Consider the following 15,892-nt stretch of genomic DNA (forward strand, 5'->3'; position numbering starts at 1 on the left):
AAATATTAAATCACTTGAGCATTTTCACGAAAAGGTATGTATGTTATTGAACATTTGGAGGGTAAAAAGAGAATGCAAAACGTTATTATTTATGAAATTATATTTTACTTCATAACTCTTCAACGTATTACGAAGATAATAAAATACTGAATTCAATGTTTTTATTTTTCAAAATGAATTTCATAAACTTATCTATCAATATTCCATTCTAATATTCTTTATCTACCATAAAATGTAAAAGAACACCGCGACAATTAATGATTTTTATAAAATAATTAGATGACAGAGACTGTAACATCATAGTACTCTTTGTAATTTTTTTGCTCCTCACATCTACGCTAGTTATCCAGCAGTAGTGTCTTAAAGATAATTATTATACATTATTTACAACAGTGATATATAAAATCAGTTCTCAACTATGGGATTTATCACCAAAGATTTTTCATGCCACTCTGTTTCAATATAGGACAAGAAAAATCAATAAGTTATTATACTTTTGTCATTAAAAAAGGATAAAACGTTAACTCTCTCATAACTCTCACTGATAAATCGAACAATCATGTTTACATGCACTTAAGTACTTGACACACAGTATTTAAAGCTAATGTAACTTTATGCAAATATTAGTGCATCAATTGGTCGTTAATTATCACTGGAAATATATTTTTCAATTCAAGAGATAGAAAATCCCTTTTATACTCTTGCGAATTTCATTGATGAGTCTGTGTGATTAATTTTGAAGCCTGTCAAATATATTAGTTTGAAAATTAAATCATAACAAAAAATTTCCAAGCGAACGAATTATCCCAATAAAACTGGTATCATTCCAGATAGACAAAAATTATGTCTTAATGAAATTGTATCACTCAATACTGCTGTGCCAAATATTGTTTTAAAGAATAAATTCTATATTCTCATTCTTGCTCAACATCGGGACCCTCAAGAGGCAACAGAATCAACTGATATTGTGCACTACATTGAAATATTAGGTCTCAGCTTTATCCTCATAACTATAAATATCTTTCATTTACGATCTTCAATATATCATCATTTCTCTCAAGGGTTTTGGCATTTGAAAATTTCTTTCTTAAATGAATTTGTTTAATAACACAGTCATGGCATTGCCAAAGAAAGCTAATAAAATGAAGCATCATTGATCTCAGTTTACCAATAATTGTAGTTACCTGTTCGATAAGTGCTTTAGAGGACCTAAACTTAAGATCGATGTAGCACCTAGTGCACCTAAATTACATGAATTTTGATTTCTTGGTCCGTCAATTGTTATGATCGGTAGACCAAAATAACCACCAGTTTGAGCACTCAATTGTGATAATGGAATATAACTATGAATCCCTAAACTCTGTAATCTATTTAATGCTTGAGGGGATTTCAAATCTACAACGGGAATTGCCAATTCCGTTCCACCATTTGCTGATGATACTTCCATGTCTTTGTGAAACGTTTGTTTGTGGGCTGCTAGAGCTTGGGCGTTAGGGTACTGGGCTGTGCACAAATTACATCTGGAAGAAATAGCATTCGGAGGTGAGTATTTTATCAATATTTCATTGCAATGAATGAATTTATCAAATTTTCTTACTTGTGGAGTAATTTATTTGTTCCTCGATGAGATGCCATATGTTGCATCAATATTTCTTGGCTTGCAAACGTCTTGTCACAAATTTGACATGTCAATGCCGATCTGCAATATGATAATTGAGTCATTAGAAGAAGAATTAGAGATAATTTTGTGTCAATTCCCAACGTTTAATGTAATTATGGCGTCGTCAGAGACGATAGAAGACACAAAGCTTTAATATTTATTTCGTAAATACGTTCTTTGATGTGTCAAAAAACCTCATAATAAATCTCTGATAACCCATACGAATCGTAGCAACTGTAATCATTTCTGAAATAGTTAACTATCCATAAAGTTGAATGGGAAATTGCTAATTTTATCATTTTCCCTAAACAATCGACGGTTCGGCAATATAGAAAAAATTCTGAAACTAACACCCTGTCATTTAAGCTTATTCATAAACAGAACCGTTAGAAACTATTTTCATTGTCACAATTCTCTTGCCCTATCGCAGATTGCGTACGTCGTTTGACAAATGTCAGGTCCTGAACCTGACATTTCCCTGACATCAACCTCTACTCTACCTAAAACCACGAAACGTAACAATTCGTTTGAGTTTTCAATGTATGATCAATGGAATTAGAACGAATTGAGCTTTATGTAAGTCCCTCATTCTCTTTAGGGCAATTGCGGTTATTCAAAATATCTGAAATATTGAATTTATTTTACCTGGGTGGTCTGCCCCTCCGGATGATCCTAGCCGCCTCCGGTCCTGGTGTATCCTGAGTGAGATCCACCGTAGGCGGTCTCGGAGGTCTTTCCATTTCCTGGTTCGAAGGTTTGCTCTGTTTATTCTGGGGTACAGCAAACTGTCCACCTTGCTCCGGCTGCTGTTGTGACTGTTTTCTTGCTGCCGGAATTATCGAAATAGCTGAATTGAGATTGAGAACGTTAACTGGTGGAGCTGGAGCCGGAGCTCTAGGTGATGGTTGCTGAGGTTGCTGTTGTTGTTGTGCCTGTTTCTGTTGTTCAATCACTTTATTCTTATTCGCTGCTGGTGTCACTGTAATTCCACGGGCTGCCAATACATTGGCAACGGCCTTGGCATCAGGTTTTTTGGTCACCGTCGTTGGAGAATTTGGTGGTTGAGCTGGAGTTGAACCTTTTTGTTAGAAACAGAAACAGAGACCGGTTTTTTTCCAAGAGTTTTCGAATCTCAACACCGAGATTGTGAAAACAAAGAATTAAGAATAAGTTGAGAATCAAAGAGAATTGAAATAAGAGCGTTGAAATAAAAGCCCTCGGAAATTGGTGGAAATCTAATTGGCAATCATGTCCTTAAGTTTATAACTTGGTATTCGTGTGAAGACTAAATAATTACAGTAAAAAAAATGAGAGAGGAACAGTAAATTCTATCATTTGCTACGGAAAATTTACGGTACTGTCATATATTTTCCGCCGAAGTCGTAAAACTTGCAAAGTTGCAAGTAAAATGTACATCAAAGAACGTAAAAATTACGCAATTTCTCGTAAATTTTATGTGACGAGAACCAGACTTTTTACGATTCTAATCTCATAAACCCTGGCTGCAATGCTGACTCAGTCTATTGTACTGATAATGAACACTAACAATAACAAACCTCGGGTGTAGTGAATTTGTTGCTTCTATACTAAAGGTCAGCAGGTTGAACCTCGAATTTTATTTAAAAAGTATACGGAGTCTTTACATTTGAAAATCAACAAATTTCGAGAGAATAATGCATTGAGCTAAAAAAATAACGATATGTAAAGGAATCACGTTCACATTCACGAGTTCGAACTGACAAGTTTGAACTGACACATCGAATGATTTTTTTTTTACTCAGTTACCAATTACCTGACAATTAGTAAACTTTTCTTAAAGACAGGAAATTAATTGGCCTTATTTTTTTTCGTATTTTGTCACGATTTTTGTGTACAACGATATTCGGTGGAATAATGTAGTACATTCGCTGCGAAATTTTATTTGAGGCACTTCTCTTGCGTGTTTTTCCCCTAAAAGTGATTGATCGAAATTGCACGTTATCAAGGCTCTATTCAAGTACTACTCCACACGTTTTTTTTTGGACTTTCTACACCCATTTTCTTTCTGTCAGAATCGTTCACAAAACACAGACCCTCTTACATATTCTGTTAAAAAATTCATGACGCCTGCACTCTTTATTACAGCGGTTTTCCAAATTTCGTCGTGACGTTAAAATTTTGTAGCAAAATAGTGAAGCGAGGTAAGTACACGTATTTCCAGTCTTCGTTTATAATAAATATTTTAAAATCTAGAACCAATTGAAAAATATGCATAAAGACTTTTTTGCAAAACTTATAGCATTATCTTCTACTGAATAGATAAAGAAAAAAAATACCTTCATTAGATGGCGAATTACTTAAAAAACAATTCAAAATTAACATGAAAAAATTCTCACCAGGTTGACGAACACTCAGAGTGATGGAATCAGTCAAATGAATCGTAGAGTCATTCCTTCCCGTGGGTTGACTGGCTCCCTGAACATTCTGAATAACTGGCAATCCATCGTTTCTCTTCTGTTGAACAATAACATGACAGTCAGCGTCCTCATTCCTATCAGGAAGTAACACATCCATTCTCCTCTGTTTGGCCACAGGTTCGCCCCTCGGTACAGGAATAGTCTGAGGAGGTGGAGGTGGTCCAGGCCTCTTAATTCTAGCTCTGGGTGGTGCAGGAATCTGCGCTAATCTTTGACCCCTTGGAGCAGACATCATCGGTGGATACCTCACTCGTGGCACTTGCTGCTGCATTTGCGGATGCATAGGAGCATTTTGATAAGGCTGATAACTTCCATACTGGAGATAAGCAGCCACATGGGATGGATATTGCATTCCTTGGGGCCCAGGTGCTCTGTACATGGGTGGTGGTGGTCTTCCAGGTGGTTGCATATAATAATTTGGTCCTGGGATCATAGTATTGACATTTGGGGGCATCGAGGGTGGCATCTGTGCCTGAGGAAGGGGCATACGTTGAACTTGCTGCGCCAATTGTTGAACAGGAGCTGGTAATTGATCGAAATTCACTGGTGGAATCATCTGGGTACTTCCTGCAGGTCCAAATGTTGGCGAATTCGTTTGGGGTGATGTTCGCGTTATCTGTGAGCTCGATTGTTCCACGTTCAGCGCAAGGGGTGAGTGATTACTCAAATGGGGTGAATTTTGGCTCATTCGAGGCGATCCCTCGCTTAATTGTGGTGACGATCTCGTAATATGTGTCATACTTACACTGGGGGATAAGGGGGCCCCATGGGCCTGTACCTTATGAGTAGTTAAATCCGATCGTGTTTTAAATACTGAACTCCCACAATCGGGTATATTGCACTGATAATGACCAGCCTTTGCTCTGTGCTCATCCAGAAGTGTAATGTCCCCAAATTTTTCATTACATATTCTGCATGTATTCACTGTCTCAGCTAATCTCTCTAATGATACGTACTCAGTCTCCACTGGAAGGGCTATCACTTCGTTGACATTTCGAATTTTTCTATGATGCTCCAGGAGAAAATTCTGAAGAAGGGAAGTTGCACTGTCTGGGGCTGATGGATCAGGCAGATCCAGGGATGATCGATCAGAATTCTTACTCAAGTCTTCGTCGTCCTTGTTGGATATCCAGGTGAAATTAGATGATTCTTTCTCTTGGGTTGTCTCGGGAATTGCTTCAGTACTGGGAGAGCCCTCTGGGAGTACTGGTGAACTGGAAGCCTCGAGATTTGGATCCCTAGGCGACATATCATTCCTCACAGACCTAGAACTAAAGTCATCATATATTTTCACCGGGAAAAAATGTTTATTATTATTTTAAAATAATCATTTTGATTAATTGATTACTATCTGGAATGATTAGGTGTTCCATTTTGGTGTGAAGACATAGACAATTGTCTTCTATATTATTCTCAAGCTAGCGAGTGGGTCAGACTTTGGCTGCTTTTAAGACAATTAATATTAGCAATTTTTTTGCCGTTAATAAACAACTTACCCCTAATGGGATTGTCGTAGAATATATGTTGTTATACGAGATATGAAATTTTTTATCGAATAAATTGGACGCTTAATATTTCTGCGATATTCATCGAAAACTTACGAATTAAATCACAATTGACGTAAATGGTTTCACCGCTTCGCTACTGAAATTAATGCAGGCTTGCTAATGGCTTGAATAGCTGTAGTTGATTAATGGGTTCTTAAGGGCTTACTCGGTTGCAGATTTTTCTGCATTGACCAAGAGATTTATCTATTATAATGAATATTTACTACTGAGCATCCGATTCAACGCGTTTTGGATATAATCGTTTCAATGGCAACAGGAAACTTCGTATCAAACAGAGAGATTACTCTTTCCTGCCATATAAATTCAGAATCTTTCAATTTTTGAATTTGTCACTATTTTTTTATAGCTATTGCTAACGTTACAATTTATTCAGTCGTCTGTTTGTTGTCAAATTCAAGAAATATTCCTTCCAAGACGAAATAACTTTCCCACTTCATTTTTTATATTTGCGATTAAAAAAGATCTTATTTGTAATCTTTGGGGAAAATTAATATCGAACGAAATTCAGATAATTCTTTTCGCATCTACCATGAGATCAAAAATAGTGATTCGAGATTAAATGCGGAACATCATTTCACTCTTTAGTTCTGGTTATCGTATAATCTGTAGGCGATAGAAGTATTTTGATAAGAGATTTTTTTATTGATATTTACTCTGTAGTTTTTCCTTAACATCTTGTAATCCAACGGAAACAGAAGATTTTGGTGACAATTTCGTTAGCAGATAATCTCAAGGGCTACGAAAAAAGTTACTCGGATGTTGGCCTTGTATAATTTTATCTTGTGTTTTTTCTTAGCTTATAGGCCTGATGAAGCGTTACTTCATGTAACTCAACTGATTCGTCCGCGGCACAATAAACGTTCCATTTGGACCCACCCTCCCCTGTCTCATAACTATCATTTCTGAGCCCCAATTTAATGAGCGAAACATCTGTCTGAATTCCACTGTCCTTTTATTTTTCCGAGCCGTCCCGTTTTACCCCACTCGCCCCTATATATCGAGTCATACAAGGCTTTCCAGATATTTTCATGTTTCGGGGTTTTCAGGAGAATTTGAAATTACCTTAGCTCATACAATGATTGAGCTACCAACTTGGAATATGGAGAGAGAATATGTGTAGCTACCCATACAAGGTACGGGAAACATTGAAATTTTTATAGCGTCTATGGATGTGGCAGTAAACATATGAATTTTTGCAGCTAGTTGGTGCTCTGAAGCTATAAATTTTTGCAATACTTCAGGGTATTTGAAAGCTCACTATAAATGTATTAATCATGATAAAAATAAGAAAAATGATGACCGTTTGTTTTAAGTATAAAATCGATTTCTAAGGAAATTCTGAATATGAAGAAATTGTTCTGGTTCCGATTAAACGAATTTTATGGGGAAAAATTACGTGTTCGGAGAGTATTCTCACAAAAATGTTTGATTAATTCTCAATACTTTAATCAGATCGAGTAAAAGCTTTCTAACGTTTTAATACTGAAAACAAAGTTCTTGAAACGAAAGCTTTAATGCTCTGTCTCATATAGAAAAGTGGAAAAGATATTGCTCGTAAGCTTTATAACTAATTTCCCTCAAATAAATCTATCTCACTTCAAATATTTTCAAAATAGGATATTTTCCAACAGAATAAAAATACAAAATACTGAGTAATATTCATTGAAAATACCTCGATTGTTCCCCCAATATTTTCAAATTTTCAATAGTCTCTCTGCACGTTGCCTCCAAAGCATCAGATTCTTCTGGATCCTCGCTCTCTTCAATTTTGTCATGCTCATCATTCTCCTCCTGCTCACCAGCTAAATCATCAACATTCTGATCTTCCTTTTCAGAAGGATTTGCCATATCGCTACCTACACCAGAATCACCTTCATTAACCTCAGCAGATGGTCTGTCATTGTCATCCGATGACTTGTCATCATCGTTATCTTCATTGCCATCTCTCAGCATGGCATTATCATCCCTGTCACTAGTCGATTCCTCCTCAGCCTCTTCTTCAATCGTTTGCTCATTACCCTCCGTGTCAGCCACTTCTGTCTCTGATATACCCGTCTTTATATCCAAGTCCTTGCTAATAACAGCGAAATCACTGTGCTTCTGCTTCTTCAACGTCAACTTCAGCGAGCCCTTCTGATTTTGATTCAACGAGTAGATATCCCTCTCCTTCTTTCTGTTCTTGTGCTGACTGCTGCACCTCTTCAGGATGATTCTGGGCTGACCGAGATGAATGGTAATATGAGATCGTAATTCTTTTTTGCTTAAAAATTTTTGCGCACAAATTTCACACTGCGGTAACTCTTCAGGTGCACACTCAAGAGCTTTCACGATATCAATCTGGTTATCTGAAATGAAAAGGTAAAAATATTAACTTGACATTAGCACAATTATTCACATTTTACAACACGAAAAAACAACATATTCATGTAAAACTGCACCGAAAAATGTGACAGTACAGCAGATGATGAACAAATATATCGCATAGTCGTGCTAAACATTCACGAAGTGATAATAATTTATGAGCACACCGTCAGGATTGGGGCTATGTTTATAAGTATATATTTTACACTTGTGTCAACACAACAAACAAGTGGATGTTCACTCGTTATCTCACGTTGTGGTGCACCTACCCAAGCTACTTGAGGTAATACTCAACTCTGTAACTGAAATATTATTCGTTGCACCGCCAGTCGATCAAGTCCCTTACATATCATTCAATCTCCACTTGATCACCGTAAAACCCGTCAATTCACCGTAAAATGTGATTTATTTCGATAAAAAATTTGGTTATTCAAGAGGTTCCCAGACAGTTTCATCTGCCAATAACCCAATAATAGTGATATTATTGTGCTCTTAATGGCCAATGTGTGTGAATTGGTACTGAATCGATACGCACAATACGAATGAAAGCAGTTAGCCCAGGTATATCACACGAAAATTCCCGCCACAATTACATTTTCACGGTTAACAACTCTGTTTACATATTTCACTGGTATTTTTTTTGTATCATAAAACTTGATAATTCACGTAAATTTGTTGATAACTGGTGATTGTCACTAATATTTCACGTGCACTATTGGGATGATTGGAACGATTGCAGTGGCACTGGGTGGCGTCCACCGATATTTTTGAGGTTATGTGTCAAGAGATACCCTGTTTCATATAGATTAGGAGGGAATACGCGATATGAACACGAGGTATTTGGTGAGCATTTCCCTTTATTAACAATTATTAAATTTTTGACATTATTTACTACTTCTTTCGACGTAATTAACACTGTGCATGATTGACTGTGGGCATTAACACCGATTTTTCAACCAGGTTATTTTCGTTTTATTTCTTTACTTGACACTTGCATCACTATTTCCCATTCCCCATGTGTCCTCAGTGACATTAACTTCTTACTGTTAATATTGTTCCTATCACTAATCACTAATGAAATAAATAACGTACCAAGAATTTGTAATCCAGGTTCAGTATCTTCCTTTGGAATATTACTGTTACTCGTGAAACCAAAGCCATCAACAAAATCGTGCTCCAGTGGACTGTTCATTTCCAATCTGTTGTATAACAATCAGTGAGAAGAAAATAATACATTATTTTCACATAGAACATGGCCAATTGTATTGTTAATTGTCATTATTTTGTCATTCGATAAGAGCTACCAACGATTATTAGTTTGTGTACTCACATTCATTGTCAACAATATTGAAGAAAACTATTTGGAGGCCTTATTTAGTGCTGTTATGGTGAAACTTATTGTCCTAACAATTGACATCCAAGTCTACAATCCCGTCAATAAATTCGTGACAAGACATCCAATACAATAAATTGTAAATTTTAACTCTTGAATGTAATCGCTTTCCAAGTTATTTCAAAACATCCATTAGTTCACATCAAAGCACTTTGTGAATGACGAATCATGAACTAAATTCAACTCTCAAAAATACTAAACAAACAACGATGACAACATCAATCACTTGCATAGTTGTAAATTCACATCATAAAAAGGCATCGGAAGCCCTTCATGTTATTCCAAATAATGCAGCCAAAAATATTCCAAAAACTATATTCAACAAATCGTACAATTGTTCAACATATCAATTTATTTAACGCGGCCGATGACAGTTATCAATATGGCCGTTGTAATGTGTGAAAATTTGCGCGCGTAGAATTAAAAAATACCGTGGGAGTTCTATGTTTTCCCCTTTTTTTTTCTCTTATCCCGCTCCGTAAAAACGACAATTGTGTTACAGAACCACCGGGGGGGTTCTCAGCGCTTTCAGATAGGTTCTGTTATGTTCTAAGGACGCGGCTAGTGGCGTGCGCCGACCAACACCAGGTTAAACCGTGTATTCCCCGATAGCCTTCAGTGTGCAAGAGTGAGAGCCTGACTTCATCCCCACTCCTTCATGGTACTTCCCTCCCCCTCTAACCCTCCCGCCCTCCATCACCTCCTCCCCCCTCCCCCTTCCCCTCTATATACCTGAAAATATTCTCTCCCGCAGCTGTTTGATGCTGATGCTCTCGCTAGGCATCAAACTAGTTTATAGTTACTTATACATGAAATGTGTGCACACACTATGCACTACTTTGCTAGTATTTCGCCCTTACCAGACTTCCCTGTGAATTGTTTTTCAATAACTACACAATACAACGTTAGCTAGACACCAAGGCGGGGGGTGAAAGTGAGACAGGGTAAGGCGGGATTTGTGAGAAAGATGGAGAATGAGCTGCACATAGAGCCAATTTAATCTTCAAGAACATACCACACTGCAACAAGAGAATTGTAGTGGGGAACCAATGGGAATTCACCAATCAGCGCTCGGACATGCGCAGACTGCAAAATTTTACATGGAAAAAGTACTCTACGGCTCCTTCCTCCCTCCCTCCCCCCCTCTGCCCCCCACCTCTTTGCTGCGCCATTACCATTTAGGAAGAACTGAATTCTACCTATCAGTCAGCATAAATAGGCATTTGGAAAATACAGTTGTCCAATTGCTATACATATCCAACCATTTATTTATTCTGGTAAACCATTTTAAACTATATCCATTGAAATGCTGATTTCAATCAGAAACTCCGGAATTTCACCGTAATTGTGTGCTACTGAGGCTTCTTTCAGTAATTATGGCTTTCACAATTTTCTACTTTCTCTCGCATGTTGTGAATGAAATCTAGACTTTTCAGATTAGCATTCCCAGTTTCATGAATTTTAATTAAGAAACTCGGCAAATATTCTATCACGAATGGCTCGTCAGAACTTGATGAGTCATAACGCCCAGTAAGGTCTGTTTCCTCCGGTTATTGTTCCACTACCCCCCTCTTCCCCCTCACCCCCCATCACCGATAGAATGGTTATGCCATTGTGTTTCAGAGCTGAATAATAATGGATATAGTAGTTTTCGAGCTTGACGGAATTCACCGGAAAGAGCCGAACGGCTGTGAGAGGCCGCTGTCATATTGATCGTAAAAGCTTCGGGTCATGGGTTTCATGTACCCGAATGGAAAGTTTTTCCCGCCTCCTTTCTCCCCCTCCCCTCCCACCCCCATCATCCCTCTTACCGGAAGTAGAAGCTGTATAATTCCAGGGAAACCCCAGCATTGCCCTATCAGAGGGGCAACTGTAATTTTTGTTTTGTCAGCCATTCCCTATACCCCTCCCCCCTTCCATCATCCCCCCCCCCCCAACACCCTCCAGTGCTACTTAAATTCCACTTCTGTTATATCCACGTTGGAAAAGCTATAGCTGCTGGCAGCTTAATGGCTTTGGGCTGGGATTTGCCAACTTCCAATTTCACGTATCGATCCAGACAAAGTATTCCATCCCACCATTACTCCTCTAACTACCACTTCCAGGGATGAGAGGGGAGAGGGTTGTAATGGTTTCATGGAAGTTGTAGATGTACAGATGACGGCTGATTGGCGGAGGGGCGAGAGAGGGAGGGGGGGAAGTGATGAGGGGAATAGAGGGGGAAGCGTCAGCATAAATGGAATGGAGAATTTAGGAGTTGGAACTCTAGAGTGGGGAGGAGTTCTGAACAAAACTTCCAGGAATTACGATGCGGTGATGTAATCCTACATTGACAGGGGACCACTCAGAGTAGACGAATGAAGAAATGATGCCCTCGCAACGTATGATTCAATTACAGTAATAACTTCTTTTTCTTCTTTCGTGCAACACGCGAACCGTTATTCCTAGGGGAATATATTTTTTTTTTAATCCAAACGGATATGTGAAGTCGGTAATTTTCGGAAAAACTTTTGTTGTAGATAAAGTTTATAATTTAACATTGACACGACGACTTTTGATTGATGTACGTGTGGTACGGGAAATGATAATGGTCTTCTTATCTATTTAATGGTTTTTTAATTTACGGGGGATTAGTTTTGTGATATATGCTGATTCATTGGAATGAATGAATGTCGTTTGTCATTTATTTTCACACAGGAGAATATGAATGCTGAATCAGAAGCATTAAAGTTGCCTATTAGGGCGCAGTTATATTTTAATGAACGCCTATCAAAATTTACTGTACGAAATTCCGCGTGACAACAAAAGAACTGGGATATACCATTTTTTTTTCATGGTCGGAGAGATTTTTTTCATGGCGCTGCAGAGAGGACAAATGGGAATTTACGGCCGCTCGTAAAGTCCAACATAACGCTTGGCTGTCATTAATGCTCGCCGCATTAGGTTTCAGTTTTACACTGACGTCATTCATCGCCCATGCGACCTGGCAACGCAGCAGTTGGGACAGAGGGGGGGGGAGGGAGGCGGACCCACAGGCGCAACTGCCTGACGCCCTGAATAATCAGTATTTGACCCCTCGATCTTTTCGTCGCATATTTCATTCCATTAAAACCACAACTTCACATTCACCCAACGATTACATCATTAAAAATTAATTCGGGGAAATTCCCCTCAATAATTCCTGAGCATCTATTGTCCAGATTGATGCATAATAGAGCAGCATTTGGTTACAGTAACAGCAGGAAATTTCAAATGACCTGAATAGCCCCACAGCGGCAGGAAATACTCATAAAAGAAAAAAAAAACAAACTTGAAACTTTTCCCCATCTGCATGCAGTCATGCGTTGCATAAAACAACCTACAGTCGACTTAAACTACCCCACCTAATTATGTTTAAAAAAAAAACTAATTATGTTAAAATTATATATCATAAGTTAGATTTGCATAAAGTATGAGTTATCGTGTACTTAACAAACTGACCTATTTATCCGAAGTGATATGATTCAAACGTCAGTGTGAAGCCAAATGTCCTTGAGTTTTGTTTCAGCAAAAACACAAGAATCCATTCTAGAAAGCCTGTAACTGAATAAGCCCCCCCAGAGTTTCATCTATTTTTACTAGCAGGCAGCGGTATATATATTTCAGTCGAGTCAAGCACGATTTTCTCTCTCTCTTCGTCCCTCCCTCCCCCCCTCCCCCCTCCTCATCCCTGGTTCCGGGTTTTGTATATCCCACCGCTCTACAGCACATAGCCATCCTCGTTTTCTATACGCTCGAGACTTGGCTGTGGCTCGTATTGCTGACCTCCCCAGACTTGGGACGGTTGCTTAGCAACCTGTACGTACTGCCTGAACTCAATCTGTCGCGACGTTGCCACAATGTGCCAGTTGATACCTGGAGTCATATAAAATCCCCCACTAGTCACGCACCTCACCCTCTCTGCACACATACATAAACAAAAATCAGTCCTGTGCCTGGTTTTGTGTTTATCTTTGATATTTTTTTTTGTTCCCTTCTCTCTCTCCCCCTCTGAGCCGTCACGCATAAGCAGCTGCTGTTATAAAATGTAGATTCAGGCTTTTTTTTCCTGGAATCTACATCCTGTCCAATTAAACAAGCTGTCACGTTTATTCTTGGAGAATTCAGTATTTACTTATCAGTAGTTGAGGACATGTATCAGGGATAAGGTGTTAATTCATAAGATGATTGTTGTTTATGTTTAAAGGGGGGGAGGGGGAGTAATTTAGGGCTTGGGGGTCAGGAAGTTTTTGGTATGGTGACACTTCGATGAGGCAGATTCGCATACATCATCAACATCTAGGTGACAATCCAAATGACGGGAATTTTGGTCGACAGGAGTCGATGTTATGAAGTGTCTGGGTCTTCTTGGTTGAATCCTTTTATCCACAAATTGCAGTAAATTATCAGGTTGATGATTATTACCCGTCTCTGGTGATACATTGAAGGGCTCAGGATGTTTTGATTGACTTCGTCTAGCCTTCAGTCCGCTCTTCGTCAGGAGTATTAAATTCTTAAAATCAACGGTCTGAGTCTTTCTCCTGTTCTCCTGAAAATTGTCCAGTGGTCGTTGATAGACTGGAATTGTCGTTGTCACTTGATCGTGATGATTAATCTTTTCATTCAATTGAAGTGGGCGATGAATGATGGGACAGATTGATTGAATTGTTGTGAATGTCTGTGGTCCTAGTGTACATACAGGCACTTGAATTTGCAGTGGTGGAGCTATTCTTGGTAACCATTGGGGTGTTCGGATCAGTGGTGTCATAATGGGTGTTGCCAATAGTGGAATTCCAGGATTCTAAAATTCAGAGAGTCTTGTAATTCAGGATTTCGAAAGTTACGATATTTCTGATCAACTGGGGTACCCTGAAATATCGTTTCGTCGTCTATTTATAAAGGAGAATCATTATCTCAGGGAGATTCATGAGTCAATGACGCAGGTACTAAAAATAAATATTGAAGACAACTTCTAATTACAGTCAAGTACTCACGACAATCGTTGAAATTACCTGTCATTAAAGCTATTGATGAATTTTTGAATGATTGTGTCTTAATAATTTCAAAACCAAAGTACAAAAAGTATCTAGTCAAACCTAGTTAAGCCTGAACGGGTTTACAAAGAGGACAAACATGGAGACTATCGATATCTCCAAAGTCTCTCACGCTGATTCCTGATTGGTTCACAGCTGTCTAAGGCGGCTAATTTGAATTCAGAACTCACTTAATTGTGTTTTTTTTTTATAATTACACCGCGCGTTCGGTGTTGCCCTATTACAAAAAGGATAAACATCGAAACTATCGATATCTCGAAAGATTGTCAAGCTCATTTCTCATTGTTTCAGTCGTCTAATGTGATTAATTTGAATTGAGAACTCATTTAATTATGTTTTTTGTATAATTACATCGCGTGGTCGGTCCCGTTCTATTACAAAAAATCGAACTTATGCACTCATTCATCCATGCAAAAAATAATTAAACAATGAATGAATTACTTGGTACATAGATGTGACATTTGGCAACGTTGGACGATTGTAAATTCTCTCTGGTACAGAGGGAAAATACTGAAGTGGTACAGACTCATATTGCACCTCCAGTCGTTGTCCTTTTGGAAAAAATTCTGGTACTTCAGCACTAAGAATTGGCACAGATGTCTTTGCACTACACTTGCAATCTCTCTCTCTACATCGATTTCTCGATATAACTATAGCATGTGTCTGTACATTACACAATATATCGTTTTCAATCCCCATTCGTTTGTGATGATGGATCTGATGGGTTCGTTGTTCTTTATTACTTTCATAACAACTATTCTGGATATCGTTACTCATAAATTGTTTATGATAATTGTTTCTCCACAGGTCGATTACTCTAGCACTCGATATACGAAGTTTGAGTTGAAATTCAGCAGCGGTGGTGATTGTGTAGGGTAAACGACAGTGTCTCCTGTACTCATCATCGATAATTCCTGAATCACTCGATTCATCGTTTAACAATGCCTGCGGCAGTTTCTCAAAGTCTTGATTTATCACGGTTAGAATGATATATCGATTGTTACTAAATGTTATTATACCTCTGATTGAAAGGATTTTGACTTCAACCGGGTGAAGTACTTCTTGACGTCTGGATGTAACCAGGGCTCTCTTGATTCCATGGAACAGCTGATGGGCTCGTGAGTGATCGATGTCTCGATATCTCTGACATAGAGATATTCTCGCTCATCATCGTAATGATAATTACCATATTTTGATAATCGTGACTCGGGAATTACTTGCGATACAAGCTTCGCTTTCTTTAGGTTGTGATTACGGGATAACTGGGATATCTGTGGATTGATTTTTATTGAATTTATAGACTTCGATATGTCACATCGAGAAGTATTCAGTAAAAATTACGTTTCGTAATTTTCAAGGGACATTAAAGATCCGATGAAAAT

At 38.2% G+C, this 15,892-nt stretch overlaps 3 protein-coding genes across 16 annotated transcripts in view; 1 reads left to right on the forward strand and 2 right to left on the reverse strand.

The window, feature by feature from the left end:
* Positions 1–82: 82 nt before the first annotated feature.
* Positions 83–13,110, reverse strand: LOC135167248 (uncharacterized). 4 transcript variants are annotated; one of them, XM_064130253.1, is made up of 7 exons: positions 12,919–13,110; positions 9,138–9,244; positions 7,357–8,029; positions 4,036–5,387; positions 2,306–2,738; positions 1,598–1,699; positions 83–1,520 (listed from the first exon to the last, which is right to left on the reverse strand). In XM_064130253.1, the coding sequence occupies exons 2-7, from the start codon at positions 9,235–9,237 to the stop codon at positions 1,181–1,183; spliced, it is 3,000 nt and encodes a 999-aa protein (XP_063986323.1). In that variant the 5' UTR covers positions 9,238–9,244; positions 12,919–13,110; the 3' UTR covers positions 83–1,180. The 4 variants fall into 4 exon arrangements, with proteins under 4 accessions (XP_063986323.1, XP_063986324.1, XP_063986322.1 ...); XM_064130254.1 differs by lacking the exon at positions 12,919–13,110 and adding an exon at positions 9,376–10,093 and having other exon boundaries at positions 2,306–2,726; XM_064130252.1 differs by lacking the exon at positions 12,919–13,110 and adding an exon at positions 9,376–10,093.
* LOC135167255 (formylglycine-generating enzyme) overlaps positions 8,309–15,892 on the forward strand; it is a 13,335-nt gene continuing 5,751 nt past the window's right edge. For 4 of the 11 annotated variants that reach the window (XR_010299823.1, XR_010299824.1, XM_064130264.1 and 1 more), the window contains exon 1: positions 8,468–8,606. The gene's annotated coding sequence lies outside the window, so the exon portion shown is untranslated. Of the gene's footprint in view, positions 8,329–8,467; positions 8,607–8,721; positions 8,889–13,739; positions 13,760–14,247; positions 14,400–15,004; positions 15,235–15,317; positions 15,490–15,608; positions 15,629–15,892 lie in introns of those variants that run through there. The other 7 variants (XM_064130266.1, XM_064130269.1, XM_064130273.1 and 4 more) reach the window with 7 other exon arrangements.
* The window catches only part of LOC135167252 (uncharacterized), a 3,273-nt gene continuing 527 nt past the window's right edge, over positions 13,147–15,892 (reverse strand). The window contains exons 2-4 of the mRNA XM_064130259.1: positions 15,530–15,781; positions 14,952–15,455; positions 13,147–14,257 (exon numbers count right to left, since the gene is read on the reverse strand). Coding sequence (XP_063986329.1) covers positions 13,682–14,257; positions 14,952–15,455; positions 15,530–15,781 — 1,332 coding nt within the window. The 3' untranslated portion in view covers positions 13,147–13,681. The remainder of the gene's footprint in view (positions 14,258–14,951; positions 15,456–15,529; positions 15,782–15,892) is intronic.

The sequence above is a fragment of the Diachasmimorpha longicaudata genome, chromosome 11 (genome assembly GCF_034640455.1).
Source record: "Diachasmimorpha longicaudata isolate KC_UGA_2023 chromosome 11, iyDiaLong2, whole genome shotgun sequence".
NCBI classification, from domain to species: Eukaryota; Metazoa; Arthropoda; class Insecta; order Hymenoptera; family Braconidae; genus Diachasmimorpha; species Diachasmimorpha longicaudata.

Coding starts and splice junctions, on each gene's coding strand:
- LOC135167248 (XM_064130253.1), bottom strand. CDS start 9,237: ATGAACAGTCCACTGGAGCACGATTTTGTTGATGGCTTTGGTTTCACG. Junction 1,700..2,305: donor CGGAGGGGCAGACCACCCAG/GTAAAATAAATT, acceptor ATCATATTGCAG/ATCGGCATTGACATGTCAAA. Junction 1,521..1,597: donor ACAAATAAATTACTCCACAA/GTAAGAAAATTT, acceptor TATTTCTTCCAG/ATGTAATTTGTGCACAGCCC.